Source organism: Xenopus tropicalis, chromosome 8 (assembly GCF_000004195.4).
Source record: "Xenopus tropicalis strain Nigerian chromosome 8, UCB_Xtro_10.0, whole genome shotgun sequence".
NCBI lineage: Eukaryota > Metazoa > Chordata > Amphibia > Anura > Pipidae > Xenopus > Xenopus tropicalis.
Window position 1 is genome coordinate 45,631,679 of NC_030684.2, and position 24,431 is coordinate 45,656,109.

Here is a 24,431-nt window from a genome sequence, read left to right on the forward strand (position 1 = left end):
GAAGATTTGGCAACACTGAATGGCAGAGGGTTTTGCAATAACTGCAGCTGCCCAGGCTTCCTGTCCAGAAAAACAATACCAGGCAGCTTAGAAAGCACAAACCAATGTAACATTATAAGCTTTCCTTACCTGCATTACACAATTCTATTTTGGTGGGCTTGCCTCAAAGGGAAATATATATTGAGAGAGAGAGACAGAGCTACTATTTCAGAATTTTGATTTCATGTGTGTTATTTCTGATATGATGCCAACTCACGTTTAATAAAGCCTGACACGTTTCATGTGCCTATGCCAGGGAGGAGTTCCAGCTTGAGAAACGATATCTACAAACCTTTGTACTTGTGCAACATTAATACAGGCTGAGATACATTGAGGAGATATGATTGCACTGCCTAAGTAGTTGAAATCCAGAAGAAAGTCTGCGCACGGTAGAAAAAAAATTCTGCAAATCACCCCAGACAAAAATTGCCATTTAATAAGTTTAACATGACAAAAAATAATAATAATTTGGAGGTAAAGGAAAAGCTTTTTGGCTCTAAAAACACAGCTGAGCTTAACATTTTGCTTGGAGCAAGGTGGTTTCTCAGTGATCCCCGAGTCCAGAGACATTTGGCCAGTGTTTCTGGGACAGCGAAAGCGTCTAGTCTTGTAGCCAGACCGAGGAACGCGAAAAGAATGCTTTAAGCTATGCTAGCAATGATAGTTTCCTGTAAGAAACCAGTCTTTGGTTTCTCCCTAATGCATAGGATGTAAAAGTGAAACATTTGACATTATTCCAGGTGATAGACGCTTGTCTAGGCAGGAGTGAGTAGAACCAGTATAATAAACAGACCTCACGCACACGTGTTTGAACAGTTTTGGGTCACTCAAATTATCACCTAACAATTAGATAATTAAACAAGAAATAATTAGATGCCATTGTGTTACATCCATGTCATTTGCACGAATGAAGATGCGAACGAGGCCTAAAGAAAGCATCTTGTACAAAATATGTTAAATCCTTAGGACACACTGTGCAAATGCACACATATGTATATATACATGCTTGTTCCCAATTGTCTTAATAGTCAGAGCTGCTCAGTCCCAGATTATGGAGAGCAAGAAAGAAAGAAAAGGTTCAGCGTGTCATCAGCATGACTCCTTTAGAGTTTAATTTCTTTCATATTCACTCCTGTTCATTGTTGCTGTAAATCCCCTCTTACCCTAACTTCAAGCATTCCTCTGTATGAACTGAATGCGGTCTACACCCGGACTTAATCCCGACAGGTGCTTAGAATCCCTGAGCACAGCCGTGCTGCCAGACTGTCGGTGGCTAACAGTTATCTATGTACATAAAATGTACTATTTAAAAAAATAATTAAAAGAAAGGCAACAGGTGTGCTAATTCTTTTTTTTCTTCTCAGTTTGCAAGAAAAACAGTTGAGAGAATCATTTTTTAAAAGAAAAAAATGTACCAAAAGGAGAAAAAATGTACTAATGTACTTATATTAAGTATTATGACACCATCCAAATAAAGACAGCAGATAAAGGCAACACTGTATCTTCAACTACAGATGAGAAACACTATTATAATTCAAATAAGTTCTCTATAATGTGTGCATTGGCAATCCAGTTTTTTAATCATGGAACTTCACTGGGACTTATGGAAGCCTTATAACCTGTAGCCACACAGTATACTTCATAAACTATATCCTGTATAGGAGAATTGGCTATACACGGGCCGATAACAGCTGCTGACTCCGCCCCTCCAGACTAAGTCAGCAGCTTATTGGCCCATAAATGAGGCCCATCAGGAGGCCTCTACTTCCTGCTTCCATTTCCAAGTTTACTTTTCAAAATTCTGTTTGTAATTTGGATCTTCTTACAATAAGTCTACTAAAAAATAATTTGAACATTAAATAAACCCAATAGGATTGTTTTGCCTCCAATAAGGATTAATAATACCTTAGTTGGGTCAAGTACAAGGTACTGTTTTATTAAAAAAGGAAGACATTTTTGAAAATTTTCATTATTTATATAAAATTGAGCCTATAGGAGATGGCTATCCTGTAAATCAGAGCTTCCTAAATAACAGGTTTCCAGATAAGGGATCCCATAACTGTTCTTTGGTAGGGTTTAGCAAAAGCTGAACATCCCCTTTAAATAAAAAAAACCTTAGATCATCATAAAAAATCTTGTTATCTATTAAGTGGGGGATATTTCAAGTCATGGATGTCCTCGAAGTAATGACTTTTTTTACATCGGTATAGCATGGGGAATATGTTTCTATACACAATGGCAACAATGGGCCCAAAACACTACAATGGATAGACCAACACTGAAAGCAGGTTTAGTCAAACAATATCAGAGCTTCTAAATACAGAAACGTGATTATTGAAGTGCAGGGAAACAGTAAGCAATATTTAAATGTATGTGATTTTGTTTTCTTTTACAAGCTCTTAATCCTAGCTATTCTGATAACCAGCCTAAATGAAATGGAAAGAAGAGTTGGGTGTGGAGAAGTGAATGGGCTTTTATATGAAGGAATTTACAGCTTTGGAACACAACAGATGCCAGAAAATGCCACAAGTGAGTCCAGTTCATTCTGACTATAAAATGTGAGTGCACATTTCCAGTTCGGAAGTGCATACGCAGAACAGCGGAAAGGAGAAGCGGGAACAATCCTTCTTAATATGGTGGAAAAGTATATTTGAGCTTTCATCATCGAGCACCATGTCTGAGGAGAATCGGATTCATCTGTAAATCTAACAGGCTTCTTAGCCACACAGAATTAAAAAGATTAGCAATGGAAACCATAATCTTCACTTCAAGCACAATACTTTTAATAGCCAAGTGCTTGCAGTTGTGATTTTCCAGCCAGCATTCCACCGAGTTTCCAGTCTCCAGAACTGCTAGTGCAACAGCTGTGAGCAGCACCATTACAATTCTTAGGGCCCACGGCTTCTCGTAATAGAATTCTCTATGGTTTCTCACTTAATAAGCCCTTTATAATGCAACTAAATCAACTGTAACTCCATTTACGAACAAAAACACTCTCCCACATTGGTGGTGCTGTTTATTGCCTTTTCACGCTAGGCAAGAGGGCAGAGGAAAGCTCCCATTACCTGGAGTCCACACAAAATACTATGTGTTTCAGCTGGTTAAAGCCTCATACAGTAAAGAGACATGGCTATGCTTTAACAAAGCATACTGTATAAATATCAACTTGCCCCCGACCCAGCAAGGTCAGTGCTGGCAGCCTACCCCAAAAATCATCACTAGTTAATGACAAATACAAAAAGCCTACAAGAAAAAAACCCTTATATATAGGCTGGTAGAGTTGCAGCGATATAAATCATACAAAATTTTGTTTAGTACGATTTTTGGACCGTGTGTGGGCTCAGAAATATTGTCCTGATTGTTTTCATACCATGGTGATTGGTAGCTCTGTCGACCAGACAGGTTAGAAATTTTCAGCCGGATAACGATAAAATCTGAGCATGTATTGTGTATCTGACGATACTACAATGGAAGTCACTTTCTTATGATTGGTGTCTGGCAACTATTTTGTGTTCAGAACATTCTCTGATTTGTTGTTTTTAGGGCTTTATCCTACAATCTGAATGTTCGGTTTCGTCAGAGGAAGACAAAAATCTGAAGGTGCATGGCCAGCTTATGGTTAACTAAAGCAAATAATAGTGTAAGACATCACTGATGTTTTTTTGTAAAGCAGCATGTTCGTTCCAAGGAAAAGGCCATTATCCCACCGTGCAGGTTATCTAATATGCAAGTCAAGCTTCAGTTCACACTAGGTTTTCTGGCATTCTTGGTCTGTGGGAAAGATCTATGCTGGATAAGATTGTGTGATTGAAGGAAGGGGAGGAGGGGTAAAAGTTACCTTTCAAGAAAAAGGAAAGAATTACTCTTATTATAACATAACAGCAGGCTTCTAGTCATTTGCAGTAGTGATGCAGAATGTTTTGGGTTTTTTTTTGTAGGCTTCATATTGAACATTTATATGGAAGCAACTAGTACACGTACTATGGGTACTACGGCCCGCGGGCCAGATCCGGCTGCCCAGGTAATTTACCCAGCCCCTGCTGTGTCCTTACCCCTAGCTACTACCTGTCTGCAGACACAGCAGGTGATCAGGGAGCCAGAGGATGCAGCAGTGAGAGGGAAGACGCAGTAGGGAGTGGGCCGAGGATGTGGGGGGGGGGGGTGTAATTGGAGGACTACAGACCGGCCCCCCCAACAGTTTGAGGGACCATGAACTGGCCCCATGTTTAGAATGTTTGAGGACCCCTGATCTAGTATATCGTTTATGGGAAAACTCCATTAACGCAGAGATGTGAGCTACCCAGCACGCCCATTAAATGTTATAAAACATTGGTAAACATACATAAAATGACTGTAAAAGGAATGTGACTATGATCTGTTTTATGGAGGTTAACAGGTTGAAGGTGTGAAACACAACAGGTGCATGAAGACTTCTGCTGTGCCACGAGTCCTCTTAAGCTGGCCATACACGATATGCTGACCTTGAGGTGGGCAATATCAGACTGATCAGAGTGTTCAGCCCTTGGCCCAAATGATCAAATATATAGTATATACATGATTATAATCACCAACACACACACACAGGTAACTAGAACAGCAGTGAGTAAAAGAAAAAGGGTAGCAGAGGATATGGTAGGACATTAACATTACTAGTATATACCCACCCTATCCACCACAAACCCCAACAATTTGTGTGGATTTCCAATAGACAGTCTAAGATACAAAAAGCATTCGTAGTGCTTGCATTAAAGTATCCCGTGCTGGAGTCTTCAGTTAGCATTCCAGTGCAGCATGGACTGTAGATTGTCTGTGGGTACTTCCAAAGATAACCTGGAGACAGATCTACTTGTCTCTGTCACCAGCCAACCAGACTTACCCTGATTTTTCGAAAAAGTGAGCTTTGCCACATTACATTTTTACATTAACATTTATTTATAAAGCGCCAACATATTCCGCAGCGCTGTACAATAAGTGGGTTACATACATTGGACATACAGAGTAACATATAAAGCAATCAATAACCGATACAAGAGGTGAAGAGGGCCCTGCCCAAAAGAGCTTACAATCTACAAGGAGAAAGGGTTGAGACACAAGGTGTGGGAAAGACACATTTTGTACTCAGTTTGGCAGGAAAAAGCATGGCTTAGGGGATTTTATATTGATGCAACATACTCTTAGCATCTAGGTGATTAAGTGATTGTGTATTTTGATAGCAAAGCCAAATTAAATGGATCATTCAGCATTGTCATGGGACACAGCTGCTGTTTTTTGAGAGCTTCAGAAGGAATCCTGTCACATTCTCTGTAGTGTCAGGCTGGGCCATAGGTGCATGGCTGGCAAGTAGGAGCCTTAGTGCTGGGTAACGTGATGTTTCCATGTTTTGTGTTGAGAAGAACCAGAAATATGTAATGAGCTCAGGTTTAATAAGAAACTTGAATAGATGACAATGATGAAACAAGACAAATAAAATCAAATCTGAGTTACAGAATAGAGGATATAACCTAAAGACAAATCCATATAACAAGCCAGAGGTTGGGGCAAGTTGCAAGCTGAAGCAAGTCTATATAAAACAGGCAAGAGGTACTGGCGGGCGATAGGCAGGCCAGGGGTCAAAACCAGGAGGATCTGATAAAAGGATGGGGAGCAGGAACAAGGGACTAACAAGACCAGAAACAGGGCAAATCAGAAACTCAGGCACATAGACATCAATGATCCAGCAATAGCTGGCTTATATAGGGGCTTGATGACAAGATTATTAACATCTGGCCTTAACGAGAATAGAGGTTGAGACTGAAGACAACAGAGAGTATAGTAAATGGACTATTAGCTGCAATTTGTACAAAAAGCTTCTTGTGGTTTAACAGGCAAATACACAGTACAAACAAGCTGCAGTCAAAGGTTCGAAACCCAACAACTCCTTACATGTAGTTTAGGAGCCGCGCAAGTAGGGTTCTTGGAGGAGCGCCCGGTGATGGGGGTCAGTTAGGAGGTGAGCTCGACAAATGAGGATAAGATATCATTACCAAGGTGGCTTTGGACCAGAATTCCAGGAAAAGTTTGGGGTTGGTGCCCTCCACCCTCTCTGGGAGGTCCACTAGCCTGATTTTATTTCTGTGCAGTCTGTTTTCTAAGTCATTGGCTTTTGATTCAAGGACTTGGATTCTGAGTGTCAAATTTGTAATATTCTTAGGTATATGGGCAGTAGTGTCCTCCCATGTGCTAATGCGCCTTTTAGCTTTAGTGGTACGCTCTCTTTTGCACATCATGTTTCAGAAGGGTTAATACTGATTTTAAAGAGATACTGACACCACAAATTAAATCTTTTTTTTTTTTACTATCTATCATAACATTGTCTTTGCAAGAAGTTTATAAAAAGTATTTGCCTGATGCTTTCACATTACCTGTCTGATCTCCCATGTTTCTCAAAGAGGGGGCTGCCATATTTGTCCGTTGGCATTAGAAGCTATAACTGACAGGCTGTGAAGGGACAGTCAGGTTGGCAAAACAGTCAGGTTTATGAACTTCAAGTAACAATTACTTACAAAAGCAAACCTGTCAGCGAAAAACCATCACCATCAACCTATAGGTAGCTTTTTATGTATATTTATATTTTGAAAAGTAGTTTTTTCATGCCAGTATCACTTTAAATCATTAAATTTGCTGATCATAACAGTGAGATTGTTTGTAATAAGTAGCATAATCAGCAAGTGTGGGTTAAACGGGTAAGGTTTCTTGTGCTGCTGAATCTGTTTGAAGGACAGTTTTGTGAGGGTATGGGGGAGTCATAGCAGGAAGTTTCCGCTTTTTATTTGCCAGCTGCACTGCCCTGCATCCCCGTCTGCTCTCTGGCTTTCCATAGGAGTTTCTGGGCCATGGCCGAACTCATGTTAAGCGGTTCAGGCATGATGTCTGCGTTGCTGCAGTGAGGTCCCCTGGATCAGTGTGGATGTAGGCTGCATTGTTTAGTCGGCGCCAATTTGACTTTCAGCTGCAGGGGCTGCGATGGTGTGCCTGTGCCTCAGGCCACGGTTTTTCCCCATTTGCTTTTTTTGGAGGAGGTGCTGAAGCTGTCTAGTAACATGGGAAGTATGTTTCAGGGTCCGCTGATGCTGGCATCAGGATGTTGGCAGGGCTTTTACCAGTATGGGCATGAAACAGGGAAACTATGCATTTGTCTTGCTCAGCTTATGGCCATGCTAACGTCCCCAATTTTATAGGCATGCGTATTAGCCACCTTTAAGGTGAAGACACACAGAGCTACTAGTAGCAGCTACTTGTCGTGTTTTAGCATAGGCAATTCTATTTTCTGGAGTCTAATAGCCATGAAAAAGTAGCTGCTACTAATAGCTCAGTGTCTCTTCACCCTTAAGGTGGCCATACACGGGCCGATTGTAGCTGCTGATATTGGTCCCTTGGACCCGTGTAGGGGCAGGAACGAGGGGCATGCCTGACCGATATCTGGCAGGTTAAAAGATTAAGTCGGATCGGGGACCGCATCGGCTCGTTGATGGGGTCCCTGAACCGATTGCCCCATTGCCGCCATTATAACTCAATCCTTTGGCCCCAGGGCATACCTTTACATTACATTAACATTTATTTATAAAGCGCCAACATATTCCGCAGCGCTGTACAATAAGTGGGTTACATACATTGGACATACAGAGTAACATATAAAGCAATCAATAACCGACCTACATTTTCCCCAATATCGCCCACCCGTAGATGGGGATATCGGGAGAAGATCTGCTTGCTTGGCAACCTCGCCAAGCGAGCGGATCTTGACGTGTATGGGCACCTTTAGCCATCATTCATAAGTAATTGTGATTGCAAGGCGGGGGGGGGGGGCTGTTTAGACAGATAAGAGATGGTTGTCAACAACCTAAATGTTTCAAATTCTTTCATTTTAACTATCAGTGGTTAAAGCTGGTCTAAATGCAACTTCAGGAAAACAGATTTCCAGGTCACCGAGAGGCAGGATACAGACATGAGCATAACCACACAGCATCTCTTACCTTAGGCAGCATGGGAGTCTCTCGCTTTTTCTTCTTTTCGGAATTAGGGTCATCCAGCAGATCAGGCTCAAAGGTGTAAAGTTCAGTCAGTTCATTCATTGTAAAGTGACGTTCTATTTGTTGTTGATCAATAACTCTAAAGGACAGGGACTGTTTGGCGATCTGCCTGTCATATATCTTTTCTTCCATGGTGCCCTGTTATGTATAAAATACATAGTTTACTCAAGGTTATTGTCCATGTCCATATTTAATTCATATAAATGTAATTTCAATTTGACCTTCAGAATGCAAAGACGAGGGAAATATTCAATAAAAATAATTGTTTAGGGTCTGATATAATCTTACCAAGACTATATGGCAAAGTGAATAAAAAGAAAAACTCTATGTCCTATCCTACATTCCCTTGGTACATTTGCCAGTGTCAGACTCACTTTTATTCCTCTAGCTGCCAAACGAAGCACGTGGTAGTCATGACCAATATACCCTGTTTAAATCAATGTCCAATCCCTGAAGGACCACTGCATGCTTACTATGATGGTAACTGCACTGGTGCAGTTTATCTAACACCAACCAATTAAGCATTTACTTAGAACAGCCTACTATATGTGAAATAATAAATGCAAATTACTGACACAGGTACAGGTAACCGCACTGATCAAAATGAACACCCTTGTTAGCAAAGCAGCTAGTTCAGCTACTGGTGTGATGGGGCACCCCATGCAGTCCCAAGTGCTTGATACATTTTCATCAAAAGCCGTATTAACTGGGACCATAACGAACATAGTATGACAGTGCTGCAGTCTGCTACATTGGTAAAATGGGGGTCAGGGTTATTTACTGTGCTGGGACTTATACCTGGGCTAAAAACCTGTAGACAAATACAGGCTTTATCTGTCCAAATCGATACACCCTGAAGATACTCTGGATATCATAGGATGGATTCCATGATGCATCAAAGATTATCACACGATTAGCAGCAACAAGATTAATACCCAGGGATCCAGCTTTTGTAGAAATAAGGAACAGACGGCCCCTAATATCAGAAACAGTTTTTAAAAAGTGTTAAACAGAGAAACTAACAGAACACAGGGGCAGAAAAACACTAATTCCCACAGCAAATAAAGATGATGTCTTACCTTATATTGGTCGAATCATTGAACTCCTCTGCCCACTTTTTACGTGTTTGAGGGGAGGTTTGGCCGTCTAAACGATAGTAATCGATATTTCTAAACCACTTCCCATCCCCTGCAAAGTCAAATTAGTGTCAGAAAATACATTTGATTCTTATTGAATAATCATGTATTAGCTACAACTTTTAACTCCCCAATTGTGAACTAAACACCTAGGCACCTATTAGCGCCCAAACAGGAAAATTACAAACCATATACAGGTGCTTAAATACAACAAATCCATATAATTTCTTTATATTATTTACATAGCAACAAGTTATCCCAGCACTTCCCATGCACTGTGCCTTTATTCACATCAGTCCCTGCCATGTTGCAGCCTAAAATCTAATGTCCCCTAAGTTCAATATCATCAGGAGCCAATTAACCAGTCTACATTTTTGGAGTGTGTGAAGTAAACAAGGTACCAGGAAGGTACCATAAAATAAAACAAATCCAGTAAAGAAAATTAAAGAAATAGAATAAATAGAGTGAAAAATGTGTTGAAAATCTCACTTCCCCTACTCTCGCTGTCCATTGAACATTTTACAGACAAACTATACTATATAATCACTCCAAATGCAATAAAATCACCAATATCCACAAGCTTGTTATTACACTGGGCCTAGATGCCACAGGCTACTTATCTACCTGGCAAGGACCAATGATAGCCACAATCGGCAGTGGGCCACCACTACTCTAAAGACGCTGGTTGTGCTACCTAAATATTTAATAGTTCTGAAGGTAAGACAAAACACCCTATTGATAAATGGCAATGCTGCCGAGATATAGGAACAGATTCCTTATGATTTGTCACATGCCCCCACTGAGCTACTGAATGCTCTGCAGAAACGAGAATCTCACCCTAATTAACCTTCAAGCTGGACTTCCAGCTTCCAGAGTTGCAGGAAGGCATTCTCCCCGGAGCTCACCCTAACTGATCTTCATGCTGGGACAACCTAGCAACTGTTCTAAGACCACATTTTAAGACCAACTGATCTATATAGTAAAAAACAAAAGGTGTTCTTAATGAATCACTGAATCTCTGCAAATACCAGGCATGAAAATGTATAATATTCTTGTAAAAATCTCATAAATCAGTAATCAAAGAAGGCTACAGATGTCTAAAAATTAAACAAAAGAACCAAAAAAAAACTAATTTATCTCAGTAGCAGATATGCTTCCAATTAGAAAGATACAGTTTCCTCTGTACTGCACAGTAGTAAAGACATTTGCCTTCAAGGTCTAACTCTTGTTCTCTTTCTTTTTTTTGCACTAAAATTTAGACCAGCTGCAGGAGCTTAATTAGACTAATAATTATGGGTTCTTGTTACCAGATGTTAAACAGAAAAATAATATATATGAATATATAGAACAAGGCAGAAATACAGCTGATGGGAGCACATTATTTAAGGTATTACCGTAAAAGGACTGGAAAAGTACTCCCCAAGGTAATTATACAACAAAACATTACCATCAAGAGAATTTAAAGCACTACAGAACGGTTTGAGGCATTCCCCCATGCAGATGAATGTGGTGGAAATCTGTCTGCCACACAAGGATTACATGTTAATCGGGTTTAACATTCAAAAGCAGGAACCTTTTTTTTTTTTTTTTTTTTTTTAAAGCAAATGCATCAAAAATGGCAGCACAGTGGATATTTGAAGTGGCTCAACATCTGGAGCTAATCACTGAAATGTTTTTTAGCATGGCGGGCAAAACAAGCAAAAGGATCAGCGATTTTATAGGCTCATTCTATTAGTGTGTATTCAATGTTACTTGGTCATTGAACACACCCTAATAGAATGTTCGTAGTAGGTTCGTTTAAGAGGGTGGGGCAACATCAGATCTGTAGCCAACTACATCATAAAATAGTGTAATGGAAACATCAGACTTCTACACAGCTCCTACTTTATTGCTCCTGTTTGGACGGAGTCTGAAAACTGGTATTATAAGGGTGGAATTAGGTTGGGAAATTACTTACAACAACAAATACAACTCTTTATATAGATTCATTTTGAAAAAAAGGGAATTTAAAGTTCACAAATCATTATACATACCTTTGTAAAATACTGGCTTTTCAGATGCATTTTCTTCATTTTTCTCTGTACTTGCCAATTCCAGAAAATCTTCTATCAAATCCAGAGATATGAGAGACTGGCTGAAAACTAAACTGAAAGTACAGACATTATTTTCATTAATATCATTTGAATGGGAAGTCTCAAAAGGAAAACATCAAAGCTTAAAATGTACCATTTGCTTGTGTGCTGATGAACTGATACAGATCACACTACAACTGTTTCACCTATGGCCCCAAAATATGATGAGTGGTGCTGATTATCCAACTAGGGAATTTGTTGGTCCATATGTGGACAGTTTTAGTACTGGAATCTCAAGGGATTGCTGAATACACTTATATGGTTACACTGTCCCAGCTAAACTTTCATATCTCTCCCACAGTTATCTCCAAACACCAGGGTAGTCAATGAGTCTTTCATATAAAGGGTAACTGATCCTGCTTTGTCTTGTGGGACAGTGGCCCTGAGAGAATATCCTGACTCCCTGATATAAACAAAGACAGGGCTTCTGTTGTTTGCCAGAAATGCAATAGACACATTCACATGAAACCAGGAAAAAATATGTTTGTACAGTTTAAAATAAGTTATACATTACACAATGTTTCAGGCAAAAGGAAACACTTATGTATCTAAAAAATGATTCATACAAAAGAAAAATGCAGATGATAGGCTAGGCTGCTTAGGAGCTGGATACATGCTGCAACAAAAGATTTAAAGGAAAAAAAAATAAACTCACACTTTGTCACCCAACACCTCAGCCATGCGCAAAATCTCAAACAAAAGCATTATTTTTCCAGAATGCTCCATGATAGATGAATCTGCTTCAGTAACAAAATCCTTGTACCAGTCAGCTGCTGGGCTTCCAGGTGTGGAAGAGGATGTTGCTTTTGCTGAAGTTAAAAAAAAAAAAAAAAAATAGGCAAAGTGGTTACAACAAAATTCTTATTCTAAATAAAATGTATGTATAAAGTATATTCTGCAGCCCTGTACAACAGCAGGGTGTATACATCAAACAATTAAAAACGTTTTGGTACAGGAGAGGATCCTTCTTGGGAGAACTTATAAATTCAACAGGTGTCCACGTTCCATTTCCCTTGTAAGAATGTAAACATATTGTATTTGGACCCCCCTGGTGCCTCACTACATACAGTTCTACATATAGTGAAACATTTTGGGTACTTCTCCGGTTTGAGAATCAATTGGGACTAATCTAGCGTATTTCCTATAGACCCAAATATGAACCCCAATATGTTCCCTCCTACGTCCTGCAATGGGTAAAAGCATTTAAATACCTGGGCATCCAAGTACGAAAGGAACTGAGCAACTTTATTCCCAATAACCAGGATCCTATTCTTAAAGCCATGGGCCAACCTCCCCCTATCTGGGGCAGGATCAACCTGCTAAAGATGATATTCCTTCCTAAATTTCTCTATATTTTCCATAACTCACCTATTTTCATTCTGCCTAAATTCTTCACCTCTCTAGACAAAACACAGACAGCCTTCCTGTGGGCCAATAAACCTCCCAGATTCTCCAGAGCCAAGCTTAGAGCACCAACTACAGAAGGCGGCTTAGGCCTTCCAACACTGGCAATTTTACTGCACAGGTTTACTATGTACAATGGTAGTTCTCTCCTGATCTTAGCAACCCCATTGTCCCATTACAGGCAACCCTAGCTTGCTCAATGGAATCATTAAAATATATCCCATTTCGTAAATTATAAGATATACAAACCAATCACCCAGTCATTGTGACACCCTACAAAGCATGGCAAAAGTCACTAAAGTTATACAAACTGAAATCTCCAATTCTATCCCCGGGCCTGCCATTGTGGGGAAATACCTACTTACCCAACTTCCAACAAATTGCCCCATACCGAATATGGCCTCACTGGGGCATACGCACACTGGGAGCTGTGACCAATGCTGGGGCCCTGTTACCTAGAAACCAGATCAGACATACAGACACAGGAGAGCTGCTACCCTGGTTCTCATACTTACAACTCCAACAGGCCTTCCAACACCAATTCCAAAGTACCATAGTTCCCTTCGTGCTCACTAAGCTTGAAACCACCCTCCGAAACCCCTCCTCCAAAAAGCTGATCACCACACTATACTCTCTGCTCCTCTCTACCCTCCAATCATCCTTCCTCACAGCCCAAAAAGCTTGGTGCCAAGACATACCGGAGCTAGACAACGAAAATTGGGAGGAAGCGACAGACAGGGCCTATGACTATCTGATCTCTACAAGAGACAGGTTAATCCAGTTCAAAATTATACATAGCATTTTAAGTGTGATGTTAAGCTTTACATTCACAACTGAAAGGTGTGATCCACATATAAACTGCTTTTATTTGCAAAATGAAAATAAAATGTAATTTTGCGCCTGTTAGAAGCAGTATTTGTTTACTGCTTTTGGTTCCAAAATTTTGACTCCTGAATCAATGTAGCAGAAATTAGTTCTCCAAAAGAATCTATCCGCTACATTATTTTATGCATCAGGAGCTGTAATGTAGATGCTTAAAATCCTTATTGATAAAAACAGAACTCTGCAATTACTGCTACAAAAATGTAAGATTTAAAAATGCAGTGATAAACAGCATAACACTTCCAAGAAAACATAAGATATTGAATTAACAGAGGAAACAAAATATACATGTTAAGGCTAATTTTCCCCCACCATTCTGCTCAAGGCCAACACTCACTTTCTTCAGCTTTAGGAACTACAGGGCTGTTTGAGGCCTCTTCATCATTCAGATCTTTTCCTTTGCCGCCTCGAGATCTTGAATTCCACACCTTAATAACTTCAACATCATTGTCACTTTCTTCTTCACTTGAGCTGTTCTCCCGTTTGCCTTTTCCCTTGGCCTTCTTTTTACTAAAACAAATAAGCACATATGTTACATAAGTTTATTTATAAGTGTTCATGTAGAAAAAAACTCATCTCTCTCCTTAGGGGCGAATATATTTTCTTGCTGGCGATACCAGTCCCTTAGACCAACTGGGCAGCTTATCGGCCCATGTATGGGCACTAATAACGGGCCTGTCCGACAGACACCTGGCCTGAAATCGCCCAGATATCGATTGGGCAGGTTTTAAAAATTAGTCGGATCATCTAGACCCGTCATTCTAATTCGATTGTTTGGCCCTGCAAAGTATTTAATGTGATCAATTTTTTAAATGTTTATGTCACTGCAAAGCATGTGGAATGTGGTGAGATGGTACGAGTAAAATTTAGGGATAGGATTGTAATTGCCCTCAAGCTACTGTGAGCTACAAACCAACAAGATGCTAAGAACTAATTCAGTTATTAGGGAGACCATGAACAAAGCAGACAGCTTTAGTATTTGACATTTGACATCCCAGCAGTTGCGAGGAAACTTCAGGTGACTTAGGAAAACAAAGAGCTCCATATGTTTTTCCAGCGGAAATTCACTTTAAGTAAATATTGCCCTTTAACATCCTTTACCTTGATCCACCATTTAGTGATGGGCTGTGTGCTCCCTCAGAGATCACGACAAGAAATAATGCAACTCTAACTGTAACAGGAAGTAGTGTGCAAAAAACAGAACTCCGTCCATTGGCAGATTTGACCTATTATGCATGTGTGCCATTGGTTTGTTTGTATGCACCGTATGATCCCAGGGGGCGGGTCTTAGTACTTCAAATGGCAATTTTCTATTCAGGATAGAGCTGGGCGGTATGACCAAAAATTTATATCACGGTATTTTTCAAAATTATATCGGTGTCACGGTATTTGACGGTATTTTTTTTTTCCATGCATGATTAGGTGTTAACCCCATTTCCTAATAAATTAGAGAATAATTACTGCAGTATTGAAAATCAGAGTCAGGCAAGCGAAGGATCGGCAACAGAAAGTCGTAAGGTAAATCAGGCAGGCTTAGTTTCCCAGGCAAGGCCGCAGACAACATAGCACAGGAGGAAGCGTTTGATAGCTTTAAATACCCCCCACGCATGTGCAGAACCGGCGCCGCCAGCACATTACGGACGTGCACGCTTTGACATGTACGTGCGCTTTGACGCACGCGAGACCGGCCCGCACGGGTGAGTACCCTGACACCCCGGTATTGCGGTATCTGAAAAATGAATATAGTTTTTAAAAAAAACACCGGTATTCGGTATTAAACGGTATATCGCCCAGCCCTAATTCAGGATTACATAATGGCACATACTACAAGAAAAAGTCTGTTTTTCTGGAAATGGTTTAGATGAAACAGGGTTTTATCATAAGAGCTGTTTTATGAAATACATTTTGAGAGAGACTTATATTGTTCAGGGGTATAGTTTTGCTTTAACCGAAGGTGACTAATCTTCCTGTGTACCATCATTCTAGCAGGAATCAAGTTATCCCACCTAAACAGCATGGTGAACCATCAATAAAGAAACCTTTCCAGACATTTTATCACTATTACAATATCCAAAACCGCCTAAAAAGTCAGCAATTCAAAAAACGAGGCATGACATTTCCACTAACTTAAAATAACAGTTTAATACTTATTGTACAGCGCTGTGGAATATGATGGCGCTTTATAAATAAATGTTAATAACAATAATAACTATGATGATGGCCTATTTTTCTAAGGGCAAGTTGTACTTCCTCAAGGGTTTCCCTCTTAGTATACTCCCTGTTCATAAGAGTCAGAACTGTATGGCCACAGTGAATGCAGCGGATTCCACAATACACTATAGACATTAAGGGGCAGATTTTTCAAAATGTGAGTTTATAGCTTAATACGTACTTATGTTCTATTAATTCCTATAGGATTTTTAGAAGCGTATTAATCAACGGGTGAAAGTTAGAACTCACCACTTGATAAATCCACTTTTAAAAATCCCATAGGAATGAACAGAACATGGGCGAGTTTTTATGTATTAAGCTCTAAACTCACAGTTTGATAAATCTGCCCCTAAATGTGCAAATGTGTTTTCTGCATAATTGATTCAGACGTAGGCAGACTACAGCAATGCCTCAAATAAAATCAGTTGGCATGTATCTTTGCTTGTTTTACTAATTGCCGATGATCTTTCACATTACGTTATTGTTAAGTGATTTTCTGGCACTGCACAATAAACACCACAGGGGAAAAAATACATTCCTGTAGGTAGAAAGCATAATCCACACTGGCCAATTATGTTGGTTTTCATAATATTTTTGTATTAATTATAAAATGGGGAGAAAACCCCTTAAAAATAAACAAAAATGCCGTAACCCGTAATGTGCAGGCACAGACTTACTTAACAACTTCTTCCTCAGAACTCAGACTCATGGAGGATTCTTCAGAGTCGGAAGCTATGAACTCTTCCATGCTGTCGTCTTCATCAAAGTAACCCTGCAGAATGCATTTGTAACATCAGTTGGTTTCGGAGTCAGGCACTGCCTTTTTAAATTCAAACACTGGCTGCACATCTGTTTAGCCACTTGGAAACCGTCTGGCTTACATCATTTGGAACAGAGCTTTAATAATGGGCACATATCTCAGAATATAAGGGAACACGATCAGAGATGAAAGAAATGCAAGCAAATCTATAGCACTAAACACTCAAAAATATTTCCATTATTTCACTGAAATTTTACCCCACTATTTGGTATAGTTTACTGGGCAAACATTTCACATAGTCAAAAGTATGTAGTCTGATATCAGCTATACCTTATTTTCTTTACTAATATAGTCCAGCTGCAAACACCAAGGGTGAGTCCAGATTCTGCTCAAGACCTGGAAATCCTGGAAAAGTTTTGTTCCAGATTTTCCTCTTACACCTCCTTCACCAACAGCTCCTACACGTGGAAAAGGTAGAAAGGTTAGACAACTCGTACGGCATCAGATAATCCTGTTTTTTTTTCCACACCTAAACACATACATTGAAATAAACAATAATTCCTGAAACATTTGCAAAATGACAAAAAGATGCTTTAAAAGGTCACTGGTTACTCAGGTCACTGGAGCAGTGTGAGCTTTTGCCCATGTTCGTACATGATATACTGAAAAATATTCTTCTCAAGTGTAAAAAAAACGCTATAGGACTACTACTTGGCGAATTTAAAGACAGAACCCTGGAAAGCTGTATGGGTCAAGCATGGCACACACAATGAACCCACACATTTTAGCCAATTAGATTAAAACTGAATATACTGCTGACTGCAGCCAATCTATAGATATAGTGTTGCATACAGGTAATGAAGAATGTGCATTTGCTGTATGTTATATACCAATAGATATTAAAGCCTACTGGTAAATAGGATTTAACTAAAGACAATACAATAACCGATAGCTCCCCTTGAACTCCTTCAGCACAAGTGTTGACAACCAATCTAAAGTGATTGCTATGCAGTCGTGTAAGTAAAGACTTTATAGCTAGGTAGATATTGGATCCTTTCAACCATTACAAAGAAAGAGACAAACTCTAGTATGCACCAAAAAGTCTAGAAACTACTTAAGTTGTATTTGTTTGCAGACCTGATAAAACATAAGTCTAACCATGCTTTTATACAGAGCCTAGCAAGCAACCAAAAGAACATCCGTAGGAAGAAGCTGGGGAAAACAGAAGTCCATTAAGCTCTTGGAATAAAAGATATCCAGTTATCAGCGTTAAGTTTTCTTGTGGAAAAACACTTTAATTTCTCTTGGGCATGAGGATTTAGCATCTGTTTGGAAGAGAAATTTAAAGATTCAAAGCACTCTAAGCCCAAGAAACACTTTCTGATAGTTTAGGCTACTGTAAAATAACTCTTATGGCAGCTTTTGTTTTAAAGAAAAAAAAAAGAAAAGTTGGCACAATGCAGATGCAGAAATAGATTAAAGTTCTTGCAATTAACATTCAGTCATATACTAACTTTAAACCCTCAGGGTAAACATACTAATGCACATGATATATTAATATCTTGAATTGGTATCTTATTACGATAAAATCCAGTTTAATGATGATAATCTGTGCAAAATTAAGACTAAAAAAAACAGTTGGCAAGTTATCTAAGGCATCTTAAACTACACAAAAAAACAATCAAAACAATTAAGACAATTGTACGGTTTTGTACGCAGATTAAACATCTGCTGCCTATCACGCCTTGGTCCAAACTGTAATTAGACTTATGATATCATCCTATTTGAAAAATAAAGTTGTTAAAATAAAAGAGAAAAATAAGGTCTAGTGGTAGACATTCTGACCTAGGCTGGAAAATGTAAGTCTGACATCATCTTAATAAAATAATAACTGTAATAATAAGTTTAGATAAAGTTTTTTGAACGCGCTGAGCTTTATTATGTAGTTAATATGTAGGGTACTAACTCTAACACTAAAGCTGAGGTGATTAAATGCATCTAAACACAATAAAAAAAAACACATATTTGAGTCTCATAATATCACCTTTGAGTAGTGCTGGGCGGTATACCGGTTTTTAAAAAAAAAAAAACGGTATGAGTTTTAAACATACCGCTATACCGGTATGCGCGCCTCCTGCTGTTTTTCTCCTATTACTTCCGGGTTGTGCCCGTGCGTACGTGACGTCGGCGCGCATGTGACGTCAGCGCGCACGCGACGTCGCTAGGACGCATCGCTAGAGGAACCACAAGTTGGGTAAGTTCTGCTGGGGGGTTGTGGCTGGGGTTGTGGTTGGGGGGGCTGGGGGGGTTGTGGCTGGGGTTGGGGGGGGTTGTGGCTGGGGTTGGGGGGCTGGGGTTGGGGGGTTGTGGCTGGGGGGGCTGGGGTTGTTGGGGGGGGGGGGCCTCCAATATTTATTATTTATTTTTTTATTTATATACCGTCAAATACCGTGATACCGATATAATTTTGAAAAATACCGTGATAAAAATTTTTGGTCATACCGCCCAGCTCTACCTTTGAGATATTTCTTCTGAACTAATACAGCAATTAGCTATTTTATCCTGCATGCATACTCTGTGCAGATGACCATGTTGGGTTGCCCTTGCGCAAAATAAGCCCCACAACAATATTTTGAAGATAGATTAAGTAACGTCTTCAGGTGGTCTGCTTAAAAAGTAATACTCTACTGTGATTTTTTGGGGGTCAACTACCCAGCATCTGCCTACAGAATACAAACTACCTTTCTGTGTAGATGCTGTTTGACCAAATCATATTGAGGAGGACACAAAAATTTGAGAATCACAATATACTCTTACGGACTATAGTGAAAGGTTACATTATTAAAGAATTTGTTTTTCCATAAAAGTGAAAATATAATTAAGGAGCGATACTGTATAGCAGAAAATCATGGCTAATCTAAACAAAGTTTAGTACAAATGGTAAACGTTTGAAATTAAATTGCGAAACATGAGTTACACTTAATTTAGTCCTCACTTTAGGCTGGGTGCTGCATGAACATCGAGCCATGGTACAGATAACATTTTTAAGATACCTTAATAGACATTCTTAGGCTAATGCCCCACGGAAAGATTTAGTTGCCGTGGGCTTTAAGCAATGTGTAGGCCTTTCCACCGGCATTTCCCTTTGTTGCCAGTGGGAAAGGCCTACAGAGATCTATCCCGGGCGACTAAATTTCTCTGTGGGACATTAGGCTTAAGGGGTGATGTAATAACACACAGCAAGCAATCAGCAGGTAGCATTTACTGCTCAGCTGTTTAAAAACAAACATCTCATTGGTTGCTATGGGTTCCTAGATATAGGCAAACAAGACATTGTATTACATTACCCCATAAGTGTGTGCATTTAGCTTCACGTTGAAACCATGTGACAATTCAGGCAGCTCTTTACAGTCCCGTAACAGGAGACAAATAGCCTCAAGGGAAGGGTGAAAATAAAATTGCTAAATATTTTCTTAATTACAAAAAATCCCACACAATGGACTTTAATTTACCAATAAAACAGATATATGGTGTTCAAACAATTCAAATAAATTTAAAAAATAGGCATACCTGTTAAGTGGTCCAGATAGTATTGGTAAAGCTTACACTGAAGTGGGGAAATTCTGACAGACAATACATACTCATGCTTTGGTGGCAAGAACTTTGTTAGTGCAGTATAATCTCTTCGCTGCAATAAAGCACAAAATAATCATTATTTTAAAATATATTTAGGAAGTATATCTTCTCAAGAACCGTTAGAAATCATCAGTATGTGTAGCATTTGTAGATACATAGAAGGAAACACGCTGTAGCCCAGTTACACTATAAGAAATATTAGGTGTTCTTTGGTGCAGAAATATTTAAACCTGCATAACAAACTTTTGTTGGACTTCTTAGCAGTCTCCTCAACACTCCATTGTTTGTGAGTATAACTATATAGTGCTAAGGAGGCTAATTTTACAGCAGTTTGGAAGCTGGACAAACTGCAAGACCATCAGCAGTGGATAAGTTAAGGCAACGGAAGCAACCACTCACAAAACAGATGTTTTGTCTTAAAAAAATAAATGACTAATTTTATCTATTAGTGATGTCTGATAGCCTGGGAACTATTTTATTTTGTAGATATAACTTGCCAATGCCTTTAAGAACAGGTAGTCCTCAGTATACTCCCATCATGCATGTAAAGGTGGCCATGCACTGGCAGATTTCAGCTTCCCAATCGAGTCCTTTAGACCAATTCGGAAGCTTATCTGCCTGTGTATGGAGACCCCTGACAGCCTTTCCCAACTGTTATCTGGCCGAAAATCGGACAGGCATTGATAGTGCAGGTTTGATTTTTTAATTGGATCAGGGAACACAGTCCTCAGTATACTCCCATCATGCATGTAAAGGTGGCCAGCTGCCCAATCGAGTCCTTTAGACCAATTCGGAAGCTTATCTGCCTGTGTATGGGGACCCCAGACAGCCCTTCCCAACTGTTATCTGGCCAAAAATCGGACAGGCATTGATAGGGCAGGTTTGATTTTTTTAGTCGGATCAGGGAACACATCAGTTCTTAGAGAGGCATATTGGGGGAAAGATTTGCTCGTTTGGCAACCCGCTGCAGCTATAGTTTAACTTCACGTTGTTCTGTCTATTTTTATCTTTTATCTAAAAGATAAAGTATTTTATTTTATTACAGAACAAACTAAGCATTTAATTGACTGTACAACAGGAGATGTTTAGTTCTCTTCCAGTGAATAATACTTTTTCCCAAATGAACACACACCTGAACACAGCCAGCTAACATTTCATACAAGATGTGAGCTCTCTTTTTCATCACTCTGACATCAACTAGGGTAGAGTCGGCGCACTGTCCGTTCTGGATGGGATTGATGAAACGATTTCTGAATTCCTTAATGGAACCAAGTAGGTTTTCCTTGATGAAGTTGACCATGCAGTGATCTAATATGAACAAAGCACAAAAGAAGTCTTTTATAATCAAAAAAGATGCCATTGAAAACCATCTCCTTAGAAACACAAGCCTCTTGAGCTGCAATGCAAAATATTGCTTGAAAGACAATTAACAAATGCGCATTAACTGCAAGCAGGTCACAGTTAAAATAAGTTTCATATAAATTGGATGAGAGGTGTGTCACTGAAATAGTTTACAAATTGAAAACAGGGAGAAGAAAATGTTCAGAGTCAAAAGGTTTGGCAGGTTTTTAAAAGAAGTTTCAAATAACGCTTGAAAAGGTCTACTACATGGAAAAAATGCCATCATCAAAAGAACAGGGTTTTGGATGAAATCAAATTTTCAGAGAAAATTAAGGGAAAAGCAAATCCCCAAACAGGTTTGGAATAGTAACATTTTAGATATGTTTTGCCTAGCAGGTCTCTGCCCAATTTGGTGATGAGTGAAATTAGCCAATGTTCTACTGGGACACAGCACTGAACCTTATTTAATCTTGGCACATATGGGACAATACAGCAATCATTTTGAATAGCAGCACTTATTACCCTCCACAGGCCAGGAACTTCCATTTTCACGTGTCTTGAAAGGGCATTTAAAGGAGAATGCAAGTCAAAATTTAAGAAGCATACTGCCCAAGAGTCTTCCTATTGTTTAGTAAAAATTACACACTTTTGGCTGACCTAATCAAATATTTACTCAGTCACACTTACTTCACATTTTCTATGTTTTCTTGAACAGGCAGTCATCTTTAAAAAAGGTATTCTCCCTTCCTTTCTCTCCTTGCTTCATACAGCACGTGTGTTTCATTCCCACCCCCATATCTCTGAGTGGTGGGTGTGTGTGGGTGTGTGTATATTTTTTTTTTTATTTACTTGATATTTGTTTCTGCTGTCTGTACTATTACAGTACAAATATACAGAACTGCTTATACAAGTAATGCACATTAAAAGTTATCTATAGGTAAGTATAAAAGTACATGTCAACAAAAATAATTTACCTAATAAAACAAAACTTAATTCTAAGCAACTTTGCAATATACATTCATTACATATTTGTAATGTTTTTTTTTAGTTATTTGTATATATATCTGCTATTAAAAGCAGTGTCTGCCTGACCTTTTCTATTCCCTGCCCTGGTGGCTCTGGTGTTTGAAACAATGTAACACAAGGCAGCAGACTGACAGACCTGAACTGCTGGAGAAGCCTGGCACTTGCAAAATTGTTTAAAAAGTAATAACCAGGAGTTCAGCAAATGCTGCTTTCTATAGTAATTACATTTACATATAACTTTTAAAGCACTAATAATATTTAATTGATATTGGAAAGTTTCATTGTGTTCTCTTTTATTAGGCAAAAAATTACTTTTGGGGTTGACATGTCCTTTAAGGCTGGGTCCTTGCTTTGTTTATCTGTTTCTGTTCTGTTATCATATCATAGAGACTACAAAAAGGCCATACTAACACAAACATGCATGCATGCCAGCCTGCTGTACACCTACTCACTAGTATAAAGCTGCCCATACACCCACAGACTAGCTTGCTTGGCAGCCTTGCCAAATGATCTGATCTATGCCTGACTTTACTACCCAAACCCTGGGCCAAATCAGTCTGATCCAACTGTTTGGCCTCTGGGCTAACAAATGAGATCATATTGTGGGCCTAGGGAGACTCGTTTGGAGAAAGCAGCACCAAGCCAACACTGTGGTCCTCATCCAATGGGATTTTCTAACCTGCCCCATAGATATCTGTCCAATATTAATCTGCCCATTTGTTTTTAATTTTTAGGTCTATGTTGAATTTAACATCCAGTGTAAGCAACGTGACAACTTTTGTATGCACCCCCAAGTGACTTTAATCACTTACCTTGTACCCCGGGCTGGTGCCCCTGTTAGGAGAAAACTGCACCAGCCCAGGGCACCCCCAAGCGACTTAGGCTTTCCTTCTCCTTTAAAAGGAAGATAAGCGGAGAAAAAAAACTAAAGGTATATTTCACCCTTTAAGATATGGTGTTTAATTTCTAACCATAGTATCACTGATATATTACAGGCAACATGATTTATTAAATGATGAGCAAGCGGGTTTGAAATTTCATGCTGATGTATCCTAAAGCTATATTAGTGATTTCATATTAAAACCATGCTATTCAAGAACATGGAAATTATTAGAGGTGGCACGGAATACTGTGAACACCCATGCAAAGCTTTCTTTGAATTTACAAATGATAATGCATCTTGAAAAAGAAATTGCTAGAAGAGACACATTTGCTAAAATGTGCCAAATTATCCTACACAGCGCTGACCTTATATTTAAAGAGCAAGTAAATCCTTGGCTCATTGCATTCTTGTGAGTCACATTTCCCAATATAGAAGAGCATTGCCTAAAGAAAATATGAGGCCTCCTAACTTGTAACTCATCCCTGCCTGCTCAGGCCAGGAACTCCACCCACCCCCTGCCAAGACAAGATGAACATGTGCCAGGCATGACCAAGGGTAGCTGTTTTAACTGGGTTTAGTGGTGGGATGATCAGAAAAAGGTCAGACGCCTGGTATTTACTCTTTATAAGGCAACATTTAACCTGGTGACTAGACTGGGCAACATGCACATCAATTTCTCTTTGATCAATAGATGGTTTAACAAAAATAGGCTGCTGCTTCAGCAACACAAAACACATGGAAGAAAAACGGTAGTTGAAAACTTACATTCTACAAGATTATTTTGCAGTGGGGTTCCTGTAAGTATGATTCTTCTTCTTGTCTTTATGGAATTCATGGCCTTAGAAATGGCTGACAATTCATTTTTGAGGATGTGTCCTTCATCACATATCACAAAGTCAGGTCCTGCATAAT

At 39.3% G+C, this 24,431-nt stretch overlaps 1 protein-coding gene across 2 annotated transcripts in view; it reads right to left on the reverse strand.

Moving 5' to 3' along the window:
* Positions 1-24,431, reverse strand: part of atrx (alpha thalassemia/mental retardation syndrome X-linked) — a 94,720-nt gene that overhangs the window by 11,680 nt on the left and 58,609 nt on the right. For both annotated transcript variants that reach the window (XM_002931812.5, XM_004915742.4), the window contains 11 exons: positions 24,285-24,422; positions 21,402-21,577; positions 20,204-20,321; positions 16,964-17,091; positions 16,551-16,645; positions 14,000-14,172; positions 12,032-12,185; positions 11,278-11,390; positions 9,188-9,296; positions 8,907-9,084; positions 8,052-8,246 (listed from right to left, as the gene is read on the reverse strand). In XM_002931812.5, coding sequence (XP_002931858.1) covers positions 8,052-8,246; positions 8,907-9,084; positions 9,188-9,296; positions 11,278-11,390; positions 12,032-12,185; positions 14,000-14,172; positions 16,551-16,645; positions 16,964-17,091; positions 20,204-20,321; positions 21,402-21,577; positions 24,285-24,422 — 1,577 coding nt within the window. The remainder of the gene's footprint in view (positions 1-8,051; positions 8,247-8,906; positions 9,085-9,187; positions 9,297-11,277; positions 11,391-12,031; positions 12,186-13,999; positions 14,173-16,550; positions 16,646-16,963; positions 17,092-20,203; positions 20,322-21,401; positions 21,578-24,284; positions 24,423-24,431) is intronic.